At 41.0% G+C, this 20,895-nt stretch overlaps 1 protein-coding gene across 7 annotated transcripts in view; it reads left to right on the top strand.

Annotated features, from left to right (window-relative positions):
- AKAP7 (A-kinase anchoring protein 7) overlaps positions 1–20,895 on the top strand; it is a 77,951-nt gene that overhangs the window by 16,983 nt on the left and 40,073 nt on the right. For all 7 annotated transcript variants that reach the window (XM_028723422.2, XM_077925993.1, XM_028723421.2 and 4 more), the window contains exon 5: positions 2,350–2,510. In XM_028723422.2, coding sequence (XP_028579255.2) covers positions 2,350–2,510 — 161 coding nt within the window. The remainder of the gene's footprint in view (positions 1–2,349; positions 2,511–20,895) is intronic.

Here is a 20,895-nt window from a genome sequence, read left to right as displayed (position 1 = left end):
CTCATCTTCCAGCAGTTTTGTGCCTTTCTTCTTCCTGTGGGCTTTTGAAGTGAATTGGCCCTCATACCGTCCCTTCCAGTGATTTCTGTTATTTTGCACAGAACATTACTTTGTGGAAACACCCTGGGCCATGACCCCAAATGGAGAAGTGATAGGTATTACAAAACAAATTTGAATCCAGCACAGTCTGTGTCACCAGTTTGAGAGGATTCTGCTGTAATGTGAGATCCAGCTGATCCCTGAGGCGCAGAGCTCTCATCAAGGGCGAGGTTGTATGTTTTAGCAGAAGTGAGAGTCTCTCGTGCTTCTGCTTTCTTTGCTGCACTGTAATTTATGAACTGGCTATTGACCAGATACGGAGCCCATCACACAGAGAGTCTACTGAGGATAGTAGCTTAGTAAGCCTTCATTTTCAGAACAGCTATCAAAGGGTATTTCTGATGCAAAAGGCAAGCTGAGCGACAGTAGCAGGAGTGAAAGGAGGGGGGAGGGAAGGGGGTGTCCATATTGTAAGGTGAAAAGAAAGGGATGTCTTAATTGACAGCATATTCTAGTCAGTCACCTGCAAGTAACTTGTTCATAGTGTGCTTTTGACACATCAAAACCAGTAAAAGTCAGTGTCACAAATGAATTATGTGGCTTTCCTTTTCATTTTTTTGTGGGGAGGAGGTTTGTAAATCTGGTGTGCAATTCAGGAATGAGTTCTGGAATTTCCTATGCTCTGACCTGCACAGAGCTGTGCACAAGTTTCCTCTTGCTATTTTTCTCTCCGTGTCTCATATTGAGTTCACCTGTGCAAAGTGGCCAACCCTTACATGATTGTGTGAGAGACACCAGTGCAGATTGCGCCATGCAGAGATGTAGCCAGCTCCTGTTTGTGTGGCGACTGGAAAATGTGCTGCCATAACAGCAGAAACTGTTGCCAAACACTGCTTGTTGTCATAAGCATGCAGACCAGTTGCTCTTGATGTTTCTCCACATGATGCCACAGCCGAGAAGGGATTATGTGGACCCGTAATGAACTGAAGCCATCCTTTAAAGCAGTGTTTATCAAGGAACCCTGGAGTTCCTCAGAAGCATATCTGGGGCTCCTCAGAAAGAATAGCAGTGACAAATGAGCTTCCTTGAAAGGCAGCTCGCTTAGGATTTCCATTGCAACAGGAATCTTCCCTTGTAGCTTGCTCCCACAGAAAATGACTAAATATGTTTATGAGGTGCAGCTGCATGCTTATTTCATATGGGATGGTGTTGAGGCCCAGAAGGTGCCCCCTGTGGTCCAAGTGTGTGCCGAGAATGGGCCCCAGAAGTCTCTTCAATGCACTGTGGTTTCATGGCTAAGAGCTCTTTGGCATACAAGAAAATGTGAAAAAATACCCATTGAAAGCTGGAAACATTTCAAGGAGGTAGCTGTTAGGATGTCTGCCTGCCTTAATTTTGTTGGAGCTGTGATTGCAGCCTTGGCGCTAGCCATAAAAGAAAGAATTGCTCAGCCTGCCATATCTTTCACTTCAGGCCAAAGGGTCAAAACAGGTAAGTATTTCCTTTCAGGACTGTAGGATAGAGCAGGTAAGTTGGGGGCTGATGGAAGGCAAAATGAAGGTGGTATAATACATCTTCCAACTCACAATATTTATTGAGTAGACTTTCTCTGATCTTGAGGATGTCTGCTCACCAGGTAGTTACTGCCACCTAGTGACTATTAAGTCATTGTCCCAATAATAACAACAGAGAAATAACTGTCTAGTAGTCAAATTAATAAGGAGAGCCCTGCTGACCATAGCCTTTCAAATATTTTATTGATTTTTGTTAAGAAATACAAACATAGCAAAAAGAAGAAAACAAAGAATCAAAAATCTAAACCACAAAGCGTCATGGCCTGGAAGGACAAAAGTACAGTGCAGCTCCAACGGAATAAAAAAAATTGACTCATACAAAGATTCCCTTTACAGATAACAAAGATACATTGAAATCAAAGTATTTTCCACCTGTGAGTTCTATCTTTATTGGGAATAAAGGTTCAATGAAGTCTTAGATGAGCCATACATTTGCATATGCTTGTGACACTAAGCAACCATGTGCCTCAATATTCGTGTAAGAAATAAAGATGTGTAAATTCAAGCTCTTTCCTTTAGATGCTTTTTGATACCATTTGGACACATTTTCTGAGTCCACATCAGATTGAGAGCTGGTATTTTATATAGCTGTATATGCACAATATTTTAATTGACTCTTGACTCTTGTCGTGCTTTAAAAATGGAGGGTGTAAAATGCAACCATTAAGAATATTAAGCAGAAGTGTTGGTATTAATGAATAACATCAGTTCTGATATATATTTTTCCTCTTGATAGTGCAGTTGGTGCTTTCATGGCGAGTAAAGATTTAATTGAAGAACTACTACAAGGAAAGCCATTGGATCTGTCTTTTCAAGGAACCGATCACTTTAGACATCAAGTTGGATTTGTGAAGTTGACTGACAGTGATCATGCAACCACTCTTTTAAAGATAGCAGGTAACTCTTTTTAACAGTGTTACACAGTGCTCAAAAAGCATCTCTTGACACCCTGCTAATGTAGATTGGTCCTCATACTCACTTCTGTTTAGGGGCAGCTAACTTTGAAAACTTTGCATAGCTACGACAGCCTGATCCTAACATGTTTATTGCAAAGTACCGTAAATTTCACAGCATTCCATGAAATGCTTAAGACTGCATTTGGGCAGGCCAATCCTCTCATGACACCACACCAACATCTGATGCACCAGCGCTTGCGCAAACTGATTCTATTTGTGATTCTATGCACTGCTCTTCAGCTCAAAAGAAAGCAAAACAATAGTACCAGAAATAAGAGTGATAACATAGGTCTGCCACCAGCCCCGCAGCACTCCTACCCACTTTGTCTCCATCCACCTGTCACAAGACTGATGACACACTCAGACCCAGCTCAGATGCAATGGGAAATGGTGGGTTCCTCCTATGAGTTGCAGTGAGCCTGCTCTTTGGTCCAAGCTTGGACCAAATCATAGTTTAAGCAACCGTAACTTAAGTTTGAAAATCTTTGGAGCAGTAAATAGTTTAAATTTGAAATTGGACATTTTCAGTCTCTTCCTTAAAGGTGTGAAGGAGGAGAGGGAATGTGTGAACCTGAGAGTTCTTGTAGCAGGAAACCATAGTTTTGCTTAAAGTATGAATTGAAGGTACCAGTGCATGAGTAATGATGGCAGGGGTGCTATGATGTCACAAACCCATCTCACGTTCCCTCCCACACAATGCATAAGAATACTTCCAGGAAGAACCCACAGTGTTTCCTTTGTCAGAGACAATCTCCCAGAAACGGACCAATCACACAACTCCTTCCTTCTCTCTCCACCCTCCATGAAGGTCCTAGCTGTAGTACTCAAGTGACCTTATGGTGAGCTGTAGCTCAGTGGAGTAATACAGGTTTACCATAGAAGTGGGGCACAGCTTTGATTTCTTGCTACATGCTCAGGGACGCGGACTTATAAAAAATATTGGGGGGGCCTGGGAAAGCTCATGAATAATAAATAAGCTCATGAATATGCAAATAAAGTGGCACCGCCTCCTCGTGAGCGAATAGGGGAGAGCGTGCTGCGCCTATTAATCAGCTCCAAAGGAAATTGGGTGGAGCTTTTGCTCGGGAGGGAGGGCAGGAGGCATGCAGCCCGCCCCTCCCTGTGCATTTTGGGCTGGGGGAGGGGCGGCGATGGCGCTCTGCTGGAGGGGCGCCGGAGATTATTGGGGGGGCGGAGCCCCCCCAAACGAATTTTTGAGGGGGCTCGGGCCCCCTCAAGCCCCATGGAGTCGGCGCCTATGTACATGCTCCCAGGAGAAAAGATTGGAAGGAGCCTGACATGCACCTGAGAGAGTGTGGTGTGACTGGCACATGAAACAGTGACCACACTTGGGTCATTGTCTGACTTCTACAAGGAAAAATGGGGTCAGGGTATAGATTGGTATGCTTGGTGTTCACCAATAAACGTGTTGGTTTTTCCAATAAGCCACAGCGTAAATATGTTCTTATGCTGTGTTTTGTTTGAAGGAGACCGTGCTCCTACTTGTATCTGATGGAATTGAATTTAGTCCATAAAAAGCTTATGCCATAATGAAATTTGTGTGGGCAGAGTTCTGCGTAGCACTAAGGAGATTGTTTCATCAGTGCAAGCATTTTTGCTCACCCAGCAGAACCATCTCCCCTTTGTTCTCCCACCTCTCCACACTGTTCTAGGGATTCTCCCAACCTTCCAGAGCAGATTTGGAGGAGTCCTTGCAGTGGTTTCCACTAATGCAGTGATGGCCAAACTTGGCCCTCCAGCTGTTTGGGGACTACAACTCCCATCATCCCTAGCTAACAGGACTCAGTGGTCAGGGATGATGGGAACTGTAGTCCCAAAACAGCTGGCGGGCCAAGTTTGGCCATCACTGCACTAATGGAACCAGGTAGTTGACTCCTGCTGGACCTTTGTCTTGAGGGTGCCTCAAGGCCCTCCTTTAATTTTGCTACTACTTGATAGTTGATAGTTGAGAGTTGTTTACCTGCTGCATTTTTCATATTCAGGGCAGTGGAAGGCATTCTATGGTCACTGGCATGCTCAGGCAGGAAAGGATTAAGAACGTGGGAAGGTACCATTGGTCTATATATTTCAGTATTTTCTATACTGGCTGCCAGCAGTTCTCCAGGGTTTCACGGCAGGAATCTTTCCCGATCCTAAATGGAGCCAGGGATTTTATGAATGCAAGCTATGAATGATCCTTTCCCTAGGGATTGAGGGTGTTTGGGAGTCACACTTTGAGGTGTAGTTTTTCCCACCAGTTAGATCCTCCCATTGCCAGCATGAGGTGTCTTGTCCCTACAGCCCCTGTTTCAGCAGTAGAGTTGAGATGATAGGTAGGAGTTTATATCTGGAAATCTGATTAAGTTCAAAACTTCAGATAATTCGTACTTGGAAACATTTTGACAGATTTTACTTAGCAGTCTTCTATTACAGAACACATAAATGCCAGATTTCCATTAAACATTAACATCTAGTAGGATGAGATTAATTGGACATTTATTCATTACAATGATATATAATTGCTCGCTGTTCTACTAGCTACTAAGTGCACATTCTAGCGAGCTTTAACATCAAACTTTACATTGTAATTCCACTTAGAATGAAAGTGATAGACTAATTAACAGATGTGCTAGTAATTGCTATGGATTGCCTTAGAATCCAGGGGGGGGGGGAGTTCATTATAACCTGCTGATAAATATCACCAAAGTGGCTTTGAAGGGGCATATCACAGATATATAATATGCTAATAAGAAAAAAGATTCTTAAAATCTATTTCCCCCTCTTGAACATTTATATTGAGCATGACCATTGGACAGACTAATTCTAGCTACATAGCAGCACAGGATTGATAAGATATACTGCCACAACTTAATTAAGATTAGAAACTCTGATGCAAATAAATCTATAGACATTTGAACCTTTTCTTTCACTCATATACAGCAACTTTGACCAAAACATACTGTATTTTTTGAACAAAGCAGAAAGGTCGGATGATTGACTTAAATTTAAATTTATCCTTAATTAAGAGAACCCTTCCCAGCTTTATTATCAGCAATGATTTTGGCACATGGCATTCAAGTTAGAATTCTTTTAAACATGTGCAGTTACTCCAGAGATCAGTCAGTGAAGGTATGAATGCATTTTCAAAGCAAGTTTAAATCCATGTGAAATATTAGTGTAAGGCAAGTTTTATGTGAAAGAAATATACTATTTTTATCCAAACCTTGACTTCATTTGGTTATTTGCATTCAGTAATTGGTCAGGAATTACATTATCAAGTTTTGGCTTCCATTTTAGATTAACCATAGTTTTAACATCTATCTCCAAAAACTGAATTATGCTTAATTTTAATTATGGAATGAAAACAAGTCAGCTTTATAAACTCTAGTTTGTGGTTTGTTTGTTTCCTCTAACCAAGAATTAGCACTACTATAGGTCTATCATAATATTTAAGATACCACCCGACTGCTATGGGTTTGGACATCACAACAAGCTGTGATTAGCTTAAAACAGAAGGAAAAGTTTTTGAACTTCTTGTCACACTGGAGGAGATGGGTAATGTTGAGCCTGAAGTTTTCCACAACTCGTTGTTAAGTCTTATGTGAGGATGCAGCTTTTGGGGGGGGGGGTTCTCCCATGCTTGTCCTGAGCCTTGTACTTAACAGCAGGAACCAGAGTGCTGAGTCTGATCCTATTTTGTCCACTGCAGTGGAAGCAATGGAGTCACTTTATTTATTTTATTCATAAATGTAGCTAAGATTTCAGATTCCAGAGCTACTCTAAAGGGAGGGGAAAGGGAGCAAAAGTGAATGTTGCATAGGAAAACAGAGACCAGACAATCTGTTAATGCGTTTTTATTGAAAGAAATTTAACAAAAAGATCTCAGTGCTGAAGAAATGCCTGGAGTTTGTCATTGTCCTTTTAGACTGTATCCCAAATTCCAACCGTTTCTTGGAAAAGGTTTCTTTTAAGACATTATTAGAGGCAATGAATGATCTTTTGTGTTCTGAGGAATGTGAAGTCATACCATGCCTGAACATTGCGTGACTCATATTAAGGCATTCATCAAAGTTGCAAAGGCCACTGCCATCTTGGTTATCTTCTACATAGCCTTATATAGCATGCACAAGCTTTCTCTTTAGCTCTGCTCTTTACGAATAATTAGTCTAAAACCTGTATTTTTTCACAGCACAGTTGGAACTTACAGCAAATATTTCTGTGTTATCTCTGCTCCATTCTTTTTGTTTGGGGAGCCTATGCCTTTGGCCCTGTATTTCTGTTTAAATTACAGTAAATATTTGTAAATTTGTAACTATGCAAATGCCAATTTTTTGGTGATGCATGTCAACTATTTTGGCCACGAGTAAGTGACCACTCTATCAAGGCTTATGCATTTTGCTTTTGCCACTGTATCCTCAATCAGCATTCATATCAACTCACAATGGGATATTCTAGAAAACACAAGACTGGTGGCACTTGTGAATCAAGATCTAGCTTCAATTTGTGTTTCTTTCACGTGGAGTCAATTTTTGGCCTAGTTCTCTTGGTTAATATTAACAGTGGTTCATGGTTACATGTTTACTCACAGTGACCATGGGTAACACTAAGTATGGTTGCTTCTTGAAGCATATTTCCCCCCATTATTTGAAGCAGATTTGCAATCCATGGTGACAAGGGAACCGAGGGGAAATTAACTTCAGGAAAAAGAGAGTAGGTGGGTGGAGTAAGGACTTCCTGTTTTCCAGGCTGTATTCTCATTTGCAGTCAGTGGATTAAAAAGCAGAGACATCACCTTGCCAACAAAGGTCCGTATAGTTAAAGCTATGGTTTTCCCAGTAGTGATGTATGGAAGTGAGAGCTGGACCATAAAGAAGGCTGATTGCCGAAGAATTGATGCTATTGAATTATGGTGCTGGAGAAGACTCTTGAGAGTCCCATGGACTGCAAGAAGATAAAACCTATCCATTCTTAAGGAAATCAGCCCTTAGTGCTCACTGGAAGGACAGATACTGAAGCTGAGACTCCAATACTTTGGCCACTCCAATACATTTTCCCTGGAAAAAACCCTGATGTTGGGAAATGAGAAGGGAACAACAGAGGACAGAGATGGTTGGACAGTGTTCTCGCAGCTACTAACATGAATTTGACCAAACTGCGGGAGACAGTGGAAGACAGGAGTGCCTGGCGTGCTCTGGTCCATGGGATCATGAAAAGTCGGACACGACTAAATGACTAAACAACAAGAAGAAAAATTACTTTGGCATGCTACTACTTTTTTTTTGTGGGATGGGGTACTTTTCTGAAATGGAAACAATGTGATTGCAGTGCTAATTTTTTCTCCTGTAGGCAAATCATTTTACAAGGCCCATTTAATCCTTTTTTAAAAATAACCAGAAAAAGAGTTGACCAATTGTCATGGTATTGACGGAGAACGCAGGGGAGGAGGAGAGACAAGTAGAGGAAGGGGGGCAGGAAGTGCCAGTGGAGGAAAGGAGGGAAACTCAGGAGGAGGGAAGGCTCTCAGATGTTGGAGCAGAGCCTCAACACCACACAGAAACTCTGGCACGGACAGTGAAGCAGTGCCGGTTCCATCTGCTCAGGAAAGGAGAGTGTTAAAGAGGAGGGGGCAGAGACATCAAATGAGAATGCCTCGCCTCTTCTGCTGGAAAAGGGGCGGACGTAAGTCACTCCAAGAATCTGACCCAGAGGATTCGGACGCATGATTATGTGTGCTGCTTGTACATATGTAAAATAAAGGATGTATATATGTATCTCTGAGTGAGCAGAGGCATCACACCAATGCAGCAGAATAAAAACAAAGGTAAAAACAAAATACCTCTGTAGGTTTAGGATAGGTTCATATTTCACATTGTATGCTGAACAGAAATATTATTTACTTAAGGAAGAACATTTATGTTCAAAACTTCTGAATCCATTGATCTTCCTTTGCAATTTAATAATGTGCAGCATCGGTCTTGGCTTTTGACAGATACTTATTTATTGTAAAAATTCCTTGAACCTCTGTCATCTTCCCACCTCCTTTTGTATACACTGTACTAAATCAGTATAAAGGTGCGTAAGAAGACATTTGTTGGATTAGACTAATGGTCAGCGTAGTTCAATATCCTCCTCCTACAGTGGTCAGTCTTCTCCCATTGTTGCTTCCCAGCAACAAATACTTGGAGACATAGTGAACATAGTGATGTTGCATAGCTAGTAGATAATGTTGGATTTATGACCATGAATTCGTCTAATTCCCTTTTAAAGCTTTGGTATAGCATCTTGTGACCACATCCACATCTTGTGGTAATGGTAAATACATAACATACCCAAACTCTCACATGGGACAAGTTGGTTCATTATGCAGACAGAGGCGTGCAGGCAGCATTGGAATTTGTGACTAAGTAAAGCAAATGTTTGACCTTAAAATTGGACAATATGACTTAGCTTTACAACAAAGACTAAATTATTTTAGAAGGACAGTCAATATAATCCCTCACATTTCTTCCTATATTAGTTTTAATTTATTAATCACTGTTAAAGAATGACAATTTTTTCAATGAACTTATTTTTCATTTTTTAGATGAAAACTAGCATTACACAAAACTAGCACCACACATGCCCTAAAAACTACTGCTTGGCAGCTTTTTGTGTGTTTTAGCCATTGTATAATGTGTAAGGGCACCTCTTGTTTACCACATTACTCTTCTTTTCAAGTAAAGTTTTGTGGGTGAGCATGATACTATGAAAAGGACTTACATTCTCCAAGGTTCTTGGGAGATTCAGTGCACTAAATATGGATAGATGCTTCCATTAGACCACCATTCCTCAACCTAGCACCTTCCAGATGTTTAGAATTGCATGGTGACTTGGGCTGACCAGAGATATAGTTGAAAACATATGAAGGGTGCTAAATTGGAGTAGGCTATCTTAGTCAGTGCAGGTATTACACTGTTTTGCTAATTTTCAGGATTATATAATTTTTTATTTATTCAGTGGCACAATGAAATCAATGTCTTCACTTCCTTGGGCAGTTAAGCCAATTTTCTCCTCCCTTTATTTCCTCTTCTGTCTCTAAATCTCCCCCCACTGGCTACATCCATCTTCCTTGTTCTTGGTTCATCTCTCTACATCACTATCTTTTTCTGCTTCATTTATTGAGGAATGGTTTTGCTGTTGATGGTGTGATCTACCTCAAGACAGGTTGAAAACCACCAGATGAAGATGAATTACATGTTGCATGCAGTAGGTTCTGGAATGCCAGAATCGTTATTCATGATTCACTGTTGAGCTATGGCTGGAAGTATATATCTTATAGGGAACGTCTATATATCTTATAGGGAACAAAAGTATCATCTCAGCATTCCCTCCTCCTGTAAATCTAGTAAAAGAAAATTTGTGGCATGGTTTCCACTTGCGTTCATTGGCTGCTGCGAGGGATGTCCGAGAATTCCACTCTAAGTGGACACAGATATAGAAATGCCCTCTGTCTGTGTGTTCATGTAGTGCTCAGGACTGGGATTCCTTGGAAGTGAATGTGGTCTGCATTTGTTCACAGCAGGGTGGGGTTTTTTTAAGTTCATAGATTACACTGGGCAACAATTTTATACTTTTTGAATGTTGTCTAGATTTCTACAACTGATTTAGGGTATTTTTGCACTGTTGAATCAGGAAATGGCATCCATTTCTCTCCATCAGGTCAGGGTTACTGTAAACTGAATGGTGGGCATTGATAAAGGTAAGTACACATATATTGCATGTTGCTTCACCATTTTTCAAACTTCAGGGCTTGAACTTCCGTTTCTTGGAACTCCTGGAATGCCCAGCGGCAGGGAGGTCTCTCTTCAGTGTCCAACAGTAGTCAGCCATCATGACTGCGTCCCAGCGACCCTGATACCTGATCTCCATCTCTTTCATGTCCTGATGGAATCTCTCCCCCTGCTCGTCAATCATTGAACCCAGGTTCTCAGGAAAACCGGTCCATATGTGAAAATAAGTAGTGCATCTTGACGCTCATGGTGCAGTCCAGATTTCTGAAAGCAGTCAGCATGTTGTTGACAAGTTCTGCGTAGTTTCTGGCCTTATTGTTGCCAAGAAAGTTATTCACTACCAGAACAAATGCCTTCCACACTTCCAGTTCCACTTCGTTCATTGAGTTTCCGAACTCTGGATCTCTGATGAGCTGACGGATCTGAGGACCATCAAAGATGCCAGCTTTCAACTTCTCCATGGTCAATCCTGGAAAAGCCTGGCACAAGTAAGTGAAGCAGTCACCATCCTTGTCCAGAGCCTTGGTGAACTGCTTGATTAAGCCGAGCTTGATGTGCAGCGGTGGGAAGAGTATTCGGTCTCTGTCCACCAGAGGGTCGTTGATGACGTTCCTTTCTTTGCAAGGCACCAATTCCTCCCGCACAGGCCAGTCCTTTGTGTAATGCTGAGCACGGTCCCTACTATCCCACATGCACATAAAACATGGGTACTTGGTGAAGCCAGACTGTTGTCCCAACAAAAAGTTCACCATCTTCAGGTCAACACAAATAAACCACTTATGCTGATCATAACCAATTTTCTCCAGCACATACTTCACCGCTTCATAGTTCTCCTTCAGTGTACTCGAGTGAGCCAGGGGTATAGAGGCAAACTGGTTGCCGTTGTGTAGCAGAACACATTTCAGTGATCGCTTGCTGCTGTCAATGAACAGTCTCCAATCTTTGGGTTCGTACTGTGGCACTCCAAGCTTGAGCAGAAGCTGCGCAATATCTGCATAGTACACCAAGTCCTTCTCTTCCGAGAAAAAACGGAGGTACTCTTGATGCCTGTTGCGGAAGAAGCTGATGCGAGCACTGTCAGAGAGGAGGTTTTTTTCCTTCAATCTGGATGCCAACAGTTCGGCAGAGTCCTTTGACAAGCTGAGGTCGCGAACTAGATCATTCAACTCCTTTTGGGAAAATGGATGTGGAGCATCATCTTCAAGAACCACTTCTTCTTCATGTCCTTCAACACTGGAGGCATCTTCGTCACTAATGTCAGGAAGTTCTCCAAAGATAGGCACTGGAATTTCATCACAATGAGCTACAGGACGACGTGCTGATTGAAGATCAGGATACTTGAGGCTGCTCCGGATCTTTCTGTTGATCCCAGCCGCACCAATTTATGGAAGATTTTGAGGTTTTATGACTTCAAACTCATCCCTTTTCGACATAACCACCCAGAACTATCGGACCTGAATACTGCTTGTCATTAAAATAATCATTTCCAATCAAAACAATTATTCGACATGGCATTTTACCCCCACCAACTTCTTCTAAAATGCTCCACACAAGCGTACATGTGAACAAAACGTAAAAAAATGACATGTGGCCATAGCTCAAAGACTTGACCTGATTGAGCAAAACCAATGTGATTTTTGGATTCAGCGCATCAGATTCGTCCTAAATCAACTGAAAAAACGTAGACAACAAATTTGTTGTTGACCAGTGTTATATATAATTAATGTCATATTTTTTTACATGCTGCTTTGTTTGGCATTTCCTAAGACTTATAATGTGGCTCAGTAGATGTTTGGAACCCTGTGATGAGACAGCTAATTGATGGGCTATTACCTGCTTCATTTACTTTGAAAGAGAACATATGTGGAATAAATGACACAAAGTATTTGCTTTGGCTGAGAAAGGTGCTGTCAAGGTGTGAGAAAGTCATTTATGTATTCAGGTTGTTGCCAAAGGAAACTAGGACTACAGGCTACATGTTGTCTCAGAAGTAAATACAATTGAATTTCATGAGACTTACTCCCAGGTAAGTAGGGTTTTAGCTTTCATTTGCTTCCTATTGTAAATTATAAAAACCAGTGGTATGCTTCATTCATTCTCCTAACATGAAAAAGTGATCTCATTGCCTGTGGATCTTACTTGCACTCCTCCATTAAGGTGCTAACCTGTTTGTCATGCGGGAAGAACCATCTTGATTTGACTTCCCACTTTGACCACCCCAAATCTATGTTTTAAAGTAAATTTAAATTTAAAATTCATTTCCTCTCTCCTTCCCCCAGGGTTTTCTTGACTAAACTGACCCTCACCAATGCTGCAGTAAGCGAAATGAGATTGGATGACAAGTTTATTCTGAACTATGAAGTAAACCCCAATGAATTCAATTGACTTACTTCAGAGTAGACTTGATTAGGCTTGCAACCATTGATAGCTTTGTGATGGGCCATTAGCCATTTGATTAACTTAGTCTTCAAGGTACCACAAGGCTCTTCGTTGTTTTTGTTGTTTTTGCTGCCGAAGGCTACCCCTCTGGAAATTCATTAGCTTTGGAAAACAACAACAACAACAAAACACACACACACACACACACACACACAGAAGGAAGGTAACAGATTTGTAAATATCTGTGTTGGCCGAGATATACAAGTTAAATCAGAATGTAGTATTGGAGTGGATTGAGGTATGCTTGTACATCCCTAGCTGTTATTTGTAAGGGGTGTGGAAGTTCTCAACACAATGACATCATATCACATGTTTTCCGTTATGAGATATTATCAGGGAACGGGAGGAATAGATGTACTGTACAGCTGCTTCTTTTAGAGGCAGCCACACAGGATCCATGTTGTCTAGCTCCATTGTAGGAATATACGAATGAAACTTTTTAAAGTTTAAGATTATTCGTTATACCATGTAAGATGAGAACTGGCTTTGCATTTTTTACTAGTGTCACACCGTTCTCTGGTAGGGTAACAATATAGCTTATGACAGAAGCAAGAACAGGAAATTAGAGATTTTTAAGACCAGCCAGCAACCAGACCTTCTGAATCTAATTAGATATGAATCTCATACAGGGATTGTACATGGCACCAGCAACATCTGGGTTTTCCAGAGAGCCCGTACATAATTCTTGGCAGCAAGTCTCTAAAGCATTTCACACAGAGTTAAAAGCTCAGTCGCAGACCAGGCAGGGCCTCGTTATTTATGCAAACTGATTAATTATTGCACAGTGCAGATCAGTTGAGCAGTTTTAGTAACATGTTATCTGCTAGAAGCAACAAGTTGCAATGGTATCAAAATTGTAATTTGGAAGTGGTCAGATGAAGTAAGCCTCTTTTTTTGCTGTTGTTAGTCATCTGTCCTGATGGTTTTCCACAGATCAGTTGTATGCTGGCAAGACCAAGAGTGTCAGATTAGATCATCTGGCATTCTTTTTATTTTGTTTGTATTGTTTCCTAAATGAGCTCATCTGAAAGATATAACATTCTTTGTACCATTATGACCACTTTATTTCTCAGCGCTAGGAGAAGTGCTGATTTCCTGAAAGCAGATAGCTCCATAGGTCATTAACTGGAACAGAACAGTGAATTGTACTAAAAAAAAAGGAAAATAGTCAGTGGCAAGCAACTTCAGTACTGAGAAACAACAGCAGAACACAGAATGGTTATCCTGTAAAATTCAGACTTTGCTTGAGAGTCCGACTGTTCAGATACAGAGAAGTGGTGTTCTGGCCACAGGAGGGAGCCTTTATTTCATGAACAGAGCAGCACACTTTAAAAAGCAGCTCCAGAGGGTGAAGAAAGATAATAGAAAACAGATCAGTTTTACTGTTTTCTCTCCTTTGTCATAGGAAAAATAATTTCCTTTTCATGAGGACAATATGCAATAGCCGCTGAACATGGGAATTACCTTTATGAATGTTTCATATGGAGAGCAGATTAATTTATATTGCTTTACTTTGTCACGTAAGTTTGATCTTGGAACAATCCACTATGGAAAGAACTGCCTACACTAGACCAGATCAAGGACCCATCTAGTTGAGCACTTTGGCCCACCTGAGATGTAACAACAAACCATGGCTTGTTCCAAGCATGAGTATACATTCCCTCTCCTTCTGCTTCATGTGTGAGAGATGACTGAAAGCTTCCACTTCCTCTTAAGAATAAACTATAGCTAGCACACCAGGATATCACGCTATGGTTTGATCCTGGTTTGTTTCAATTTACAAAGGGAGAAGACTTATGTCAGGAACCCACACAATTTTCCTGATCCAAATTATTTCCGCTCCTCTGCATGGGTCAAAAGTGCCATTGAAGCAAGAGTTTGGCATCTTATTTCTATGAATATTGGTTTCACTATTTTGATGTGCATGTTTCACTAATGGCACTGTATTTACCGTAAACATATAAGAAATGGGTATAATATCAGCGCTCAGAAATTATATCTGTTTTCTTAATCAGTTGCAATTCCTCAAATTGAAGCTGCCGGTATTTTATTTCTTTAAAAGCAAGTGGAACTTAATTTCTTCAGGTTGGTATCCCATATTAATAAAACAGGACAGAAACAGAGCGACCTGAGAGTCTTCTACATTAAATATGCATTATTGTATGCCATTTTGGTCATTTATACTTCAGTGAGTATAACACAACAGATGGAATATTTAAATATATTCATGACTGTAGTGGAACATATAAAAAAGTAAAATGCTTATGCAGGTTTGGTAGAACAGAAACCAGAAGAAGTGTATATCTAGTACATTAATAATTAAACCTAAATTAAAAGAAGCTTCGTGGTAAAATTATACCGCTAATATATTTTTGGCAAGAAAATAAGGTTATAGGGAGATTTAAGTGAATAAGAATCAATTTTCCCAATCAAAAGATATATATAATTTGATTCTGTTAAATGACTTCATCGTTTTGGTTTATATTTTAACTTGGGATGCTGGATAGTAAAATTTTAATTTGTTTTTTAAAAAAAGTATTATTACATAAAACTGTGTAAATGCATCCTATTGAATTCATTGTGTCTTCTCTACTGTAAATTGTTATTGAACTATTTATTTACAGTGTAATCCACCAACAGCTGCAGGGCCCCTACACTTCCCCCTTTCCAAAGCTTGCTCAGGCTGAGTCCTGGCAGGTCCCAGACATTCCTGCGATAGCACAGTGGGGTGACTGTGCAACATCTGTTGTTGCTGTTTGCAGCTGTTCAGAGCAGTTACAACCATTTCCACTCAGGTATTGGAAGCTCATAATTCCTGATTCTCCATTAGATACAGTGGCTTTGTGGATAGTATATGGACACTTCAGTTGTATGCTGTCTCAGAGCCCAGAGAGGTCTGGGACTTGCCAGGTTTTGAGTGCCTGGTAAACAAATATAGTATCCGATACCCATATAGTAAACCACTCTGGAACCTATTTCATACCAGGAAACTGAAAACACAGAATAAAATGTTAGCAAATATATCTGTGTTGAGGGCTGGCTTTTAGAAGAATGGTGACAAGAGAAAAGAGCAGAGTTTTAGGAGAGCAGAGAAGCTCAGTTTTGCCACTGAATCAACCATAGGGGGCGATTTATTGTTCTTGGAAGAACAAGTTGGGGAAAGAGCCATGCTGAAATGAAGTACCTGAGAGCTGATTTGCTTTGCTGTTCAGCTGATGGACATTGGTTGCTGGAGTCTGAGCTGGTTGTATGGTATGCACATGACCAGCTCAGCCTGTGGCAGTGCATCTGGGAATCAGCATGGGCCAACTCAAAACTAGAGCCACCCTGGGGTGAAATGGTTGTGAAATAGGCCCAAGATAGCTTATCAAGGTAGAGCACATTGACTTTGAAAGTTGATAAGGAGAGAGACACTGGAAGGAAAAAACAGAGGGTTGCCTAGAAAAGCTATTTAACTGGCAAATACACAGGTCAAGACACATCTGGAGTGGTGAGGGTGAGAAAGTATCTCATGAATTATCTGTAGGTGCAGGACTAGGGACGCTATTGTTGGACTACATTGTGGTAAGACAGTTATTTCTTGTACCTTATTCCTTATCTTAGACTCCATTATAGTCTTGAATTTGTTTCATTTTGTTTCACCCATTAGTAATGCAATAGGGCACGTATTCAGGTTCTAATATGTACACTTGTTAATGCTCTGACCTTCCATGATGCATCACAATTCTAATTTCTGAAATTCTGACTGTGTTCTGTTTTGAGAAACATGCCTAATTTCTTCGTTTTGAAATTATTGGAGAGTAATTACTGACGCATTTCCTGAGTAAACTTTCCACAAGGAAATGGACATCCCCAGTAATTTCTAACATTGATTATATGTTTTTCAAGCCATTTGAAATGGCTGTTTGCCTCTCAGCATGTGGCCTCAGTACAAAATCAATATCAAATGAAGCTCTGACTCATTCGTTATTGATCTGTCTATTCCATTATTCAACTCTTGGAACTGCATTTTTGCTTGAAATGCAAACAAAAGTATTTTCTAATGTATATACAAATCTCTGGTTCTTAAGAGCTACTGGGGAGGTTATACTTTGGGTACCATCTACCAATGAAATAAATAAAAAAGGATCTGTCAAAGCAAGGAATAGGGCTTTCTCAGCAGTAGTGTCCCAGTTCAATATTTCCTTTCAGGGGAAGACCCCCCAAAGATTGCACTTAAATTTCTTTTTAGAGACCGCTTAAAAAATTTACTAAGATGTTTATAATTTAAACTTCTGAGTTATTGTTTCTGTTGATGGGTTATTGAAGCAGAGAGGTGTTTGCTAGATCTTTTGCATATTTTGTGCAAATTACTTGTTGATTTCTTTAAGTGTTTTTTTTTTTAAATCACTGAGTTTTTAGTTGGAAAGGGAAGTGAACAAGAAATTTAGTAAGTAAGAGATTCAAGTTACTGTAATTTAAAACAAGGGTGGCGGTAGGTGGATTGGATGTGGGTTCCTGAAATGCTGTATCTTTATCTCTCACCACCACTGTCCCTGTTTATTTAGTTTCACATGGATGAAAAATAAGCAATGACTCTTCATGGATGCTCCATATAAACAACATTTTATTGCTAAGTGCTTATTCTGGAGTTGCAGTTTCCAGCTTGCCTACTGAGTATATCTTTCATAAAGCACATACATTCCCCAGTCCTGCTTCCCTCCACTGTTGACCCCTTCCTGCTTGAGCGCCTATATTCCATACCAGAGATGCCCTTAGTGCTTCTAGGTAGCACCAGCTTTACAACAGACCATCTGAGGGGACTGGATTATTTCAGCCTCTTGGGTGAGAGTTTAGAGAACATAGAGGCTCCCTAACATACAGAATTTGGCCATCCCTGATTTTGCTAGGATTGCAGTATTCAAAAGACCAAAACCCGGACACCACCGCCATTGGGGCTCCCCCACCCTCACCGCTTATCTCCGCAGCTCGCCCCCTCCTTTAGAGTTGTTGGCTCCTGGGGAGGGGTTATGGGAGCTGATGCACTGAGAAGGAGAGAAGAGATGGAAGGAAGAGAGCAACGATGGAGGGCACTGGGGTGGGATGTGGATGGCATGAGGCAGCCCTGCGCTGAGAAAGAGAGAGGAAATGGAAGGGAGAGAAAGAGATAAACATCGAAGGGCACTAAGGAGGGACACGGCTGGTGTGAGCTGACCGCTGCTGGCAGGAAAGGAAAGCGACCCCCCCCCCCAGACATTTTTGCATATTCTTAAAAAGCAAAACCCTGTCAGAGATTTTTACCCCTGAAAACCGGACATGTCCAGGAAAATCCGGACAAAAGGCAACCCTAAAATTATATAAGGCGTTTCTATACAGCTTTCTAAAACTTTAAATCTGTTTCTTTCCCTGAAAACAGTTCCTGCTGTCAGTAACTCATTGCAACTGGAAAAGTTACTTGTTAATTTTAGAGGCTCTTTGGGAAAAAAACATTAAAGTATCATTCTGATAAGGGAGAAATGGAAAATAGGAAGCTGCCTCTAAGGTCCTCATGTTATGAGTGGGAGGACTGGGATTGAAAGTGGCTTGCCTAAGGTCACCTAGTGAGCTCATAGTAGTGGCAGGATCTGAACCAGACTTATGGCTCTGTCTTACTGCCCCTAGGCCACACGGGTTGTCTATAGAGCTACCATCCTGGTCAACATCTTATTTGGTGTTCACTGCTCTCATAACCATACCAGTCACATATACCCTCTATCTCTTTGAGTTGAATCCAACAAAGTCATACTCAAAGTATGGACTTGTGGCAGGGGAGGAGAGGGATAAAAACCCTCTCCACTTGCCCCTGCAAAACTCTATAGAGTATATTGAAGTTATGGACATGTAATTTCAACATTTGCTGTGGCAGTCGGAAACAAATACATATTTTAATCTTTTTTTTCTTGAGTGTACCGGGGTGGGGGTGGCAGCTAACCTGTGGTCCTACAGTTATTGTTGGCGTCCAGTTTCCATCACCCCCTGGCAGCATGCCCAGTAGTCAGGAATGATGGAGTTTTAGCCCATCTGCAGAGTCACAGGTTAGCTTACCTGGTTTTGCTCAGGATGCAGTACTCACAGTATCCACTTGGAAAGTAAAGGTAAAGGGACCCCTGACCGTTAGGTCCAGTCGTGACCGACTCTGGGGTTGTGGCGCTCATCTCACTTTATTGGCCGAGGGTGCTGGCGTACAGCTTCCGGGTCATGTGGCCAGCATGACTAAGCCACTTCTGGCAAGCCAGAACAGCGCACGGAAACGCCGTTTACCTTCCCACCAGAGGGGTACCTGTTTATCTACTTGCACTTTGACGTGCTTTCGAACTGCTAGGTTGGCAAGAGCAGGGACCGAGCAACGGGAGCTCAACCCGTCGTGGGGATTCAAACCGCAACCTTCTCATCAGCGTTTGTCTACTTGCACTTAGACATGCTTTCGAACTGCTAGGTTGGCAGGAGCAGGGAGAACACCCCGTCGCGGGGATTCCAACCGCTGACCTTCTGATCGGCAAGTCCTAGGCTCTGTGGTTTAACCCACAGCGCCACCCGCGTCCCACTTGGAAAGTAAGTGCTGTTAAATTCAATGGTGCTTACTAACAGGTAAGTAGTGGGGACTAGGAAAGCAGCACTGGTTGTGTAGATATCGTAAGTGGATAATGCCAGTCGGGCTTGCCCACCTCTGCACTCCTTTCCTCTAGAGTGGTTTAGTCACTTTGTGAATCTGCCTTCTGTATATTTCTCGTCTTCAGCATGGAAACTCACATTTCCCATGGTTTTTTTCTTCTTTTAATGCTATAAGCAATCCACACCCAGAAGCAAGGCCAAACATAGTAATAGAGATGTAATATTGTACGATTGGCACAAAACAATAGTCTTCTTAATCATCCTGGAGATTCCCAAATGACTTACTTTTGCTGTAAATACAGCTGGTAATAAACACAACTAAACGGCACATTCCATTGACATTTTTCAAGTAGCAACATTAATATAAATACTGATTTCTTTTTAATATAAGTTTGATATGCTACAATCTTGAGATATTAAAAACTCATTTCAGAATAATGTTTGTAGTATCACAAACTAAATTTATCTGAGTAGTGCCTCTGCAGAGGTTAATGAAGCATGCATGTAGCCCATTATCTTTAATATGAAAACTCTTTAATAGAAAACAATTATGTGAGCTTTGTCATTATTATTATTCCCCTAGGATGAAAAGACTTAAATGAAGGGAATCAAACGCATCTTTATGTATATCTTTGAAATAAGTATGATTACCTTTATTTTCTTCATATGAAGAGGCTTACAAAATAAACGCCCTTCTGAGTTATTTTCAGGTTCTTATGCATGGGTTTAATCTTTTGAAGAACCTCTGTGTATCTGCCACTGAATCCTGTATGTTGTAGATTATTTAGGAGTGGAGGTGGGCATGTATTGTCACTTTGCACAAGGTGCCAGTCAGGCCTTTTGGACCTAGAAAAGACTCAACTCTTCACCCCTTCCTCAGGACAAACTCAAACGGTTGGAAATATATTTCTGGAAACCTTTAAGTTTTCTGTTCTTTTTGTCAAACAACATAAGAACACAATCTGAAAACTCCACTCTTCCCATATTGCCTTAAAAAAAATTATATGATTGGCAGAATTCAGTGTGTGCAATAATGTTTTCGATTTTTTCTCAGTTCTTCACTAAAGTAGAATAAGCATTGACCCTGCTGATTTGGGAAAACAGAGCTTCAGTTCTTTTAACTCTTACATGTAGAGATATTTATGCTAATTCAAAGTAGGTTTATTTCCAATGACAACCAAACTGCTTTTTTAGGGTTGCGAATCAGTCATTTTAAAGACTTTTACAGACTGGTGCAGCAATCCACCTTCTGAGAACAAGCCTAAGTTTGTTACCAAGTTTGTTCTGGGTATAAGCTTTCATGTGCCATGCACACTTCTTCAGATACCTTGTCCTATACAGAGCATTCCTCCTTTATTTGCTTCTGTTTAGAGTACAGAACGCTGATCAGATGTTTGAGCAGCTTCTTGGAGAGAGTGTGGCATAGTTTCTTTACATATTCAGTAGAATAGGTGGATTGTAGAGGGTTCTTAATTCTAAGACCCTTAG

The sequence above is a fragment of the Podarcis muralis genome, chromosome 3 (assembly GCF_964188315.1).
Source record: "Podarcis muralis chromosome 3, rPodMur119.hap1.1, whole genome shotgun sequence".
Taxonomy (NCBI): domain Eukaryota; kingdom Metazoa; phylum Chordata; class Lepidosauria; order Squamata; family Lacertidae; genus Podarcis; species Podarcis muralis.
The sequence above is the reverse complement of the archived record's forward strand: the minus strand, read 5'-3'. Positions and strand labels throughout refer to the sequence as shown.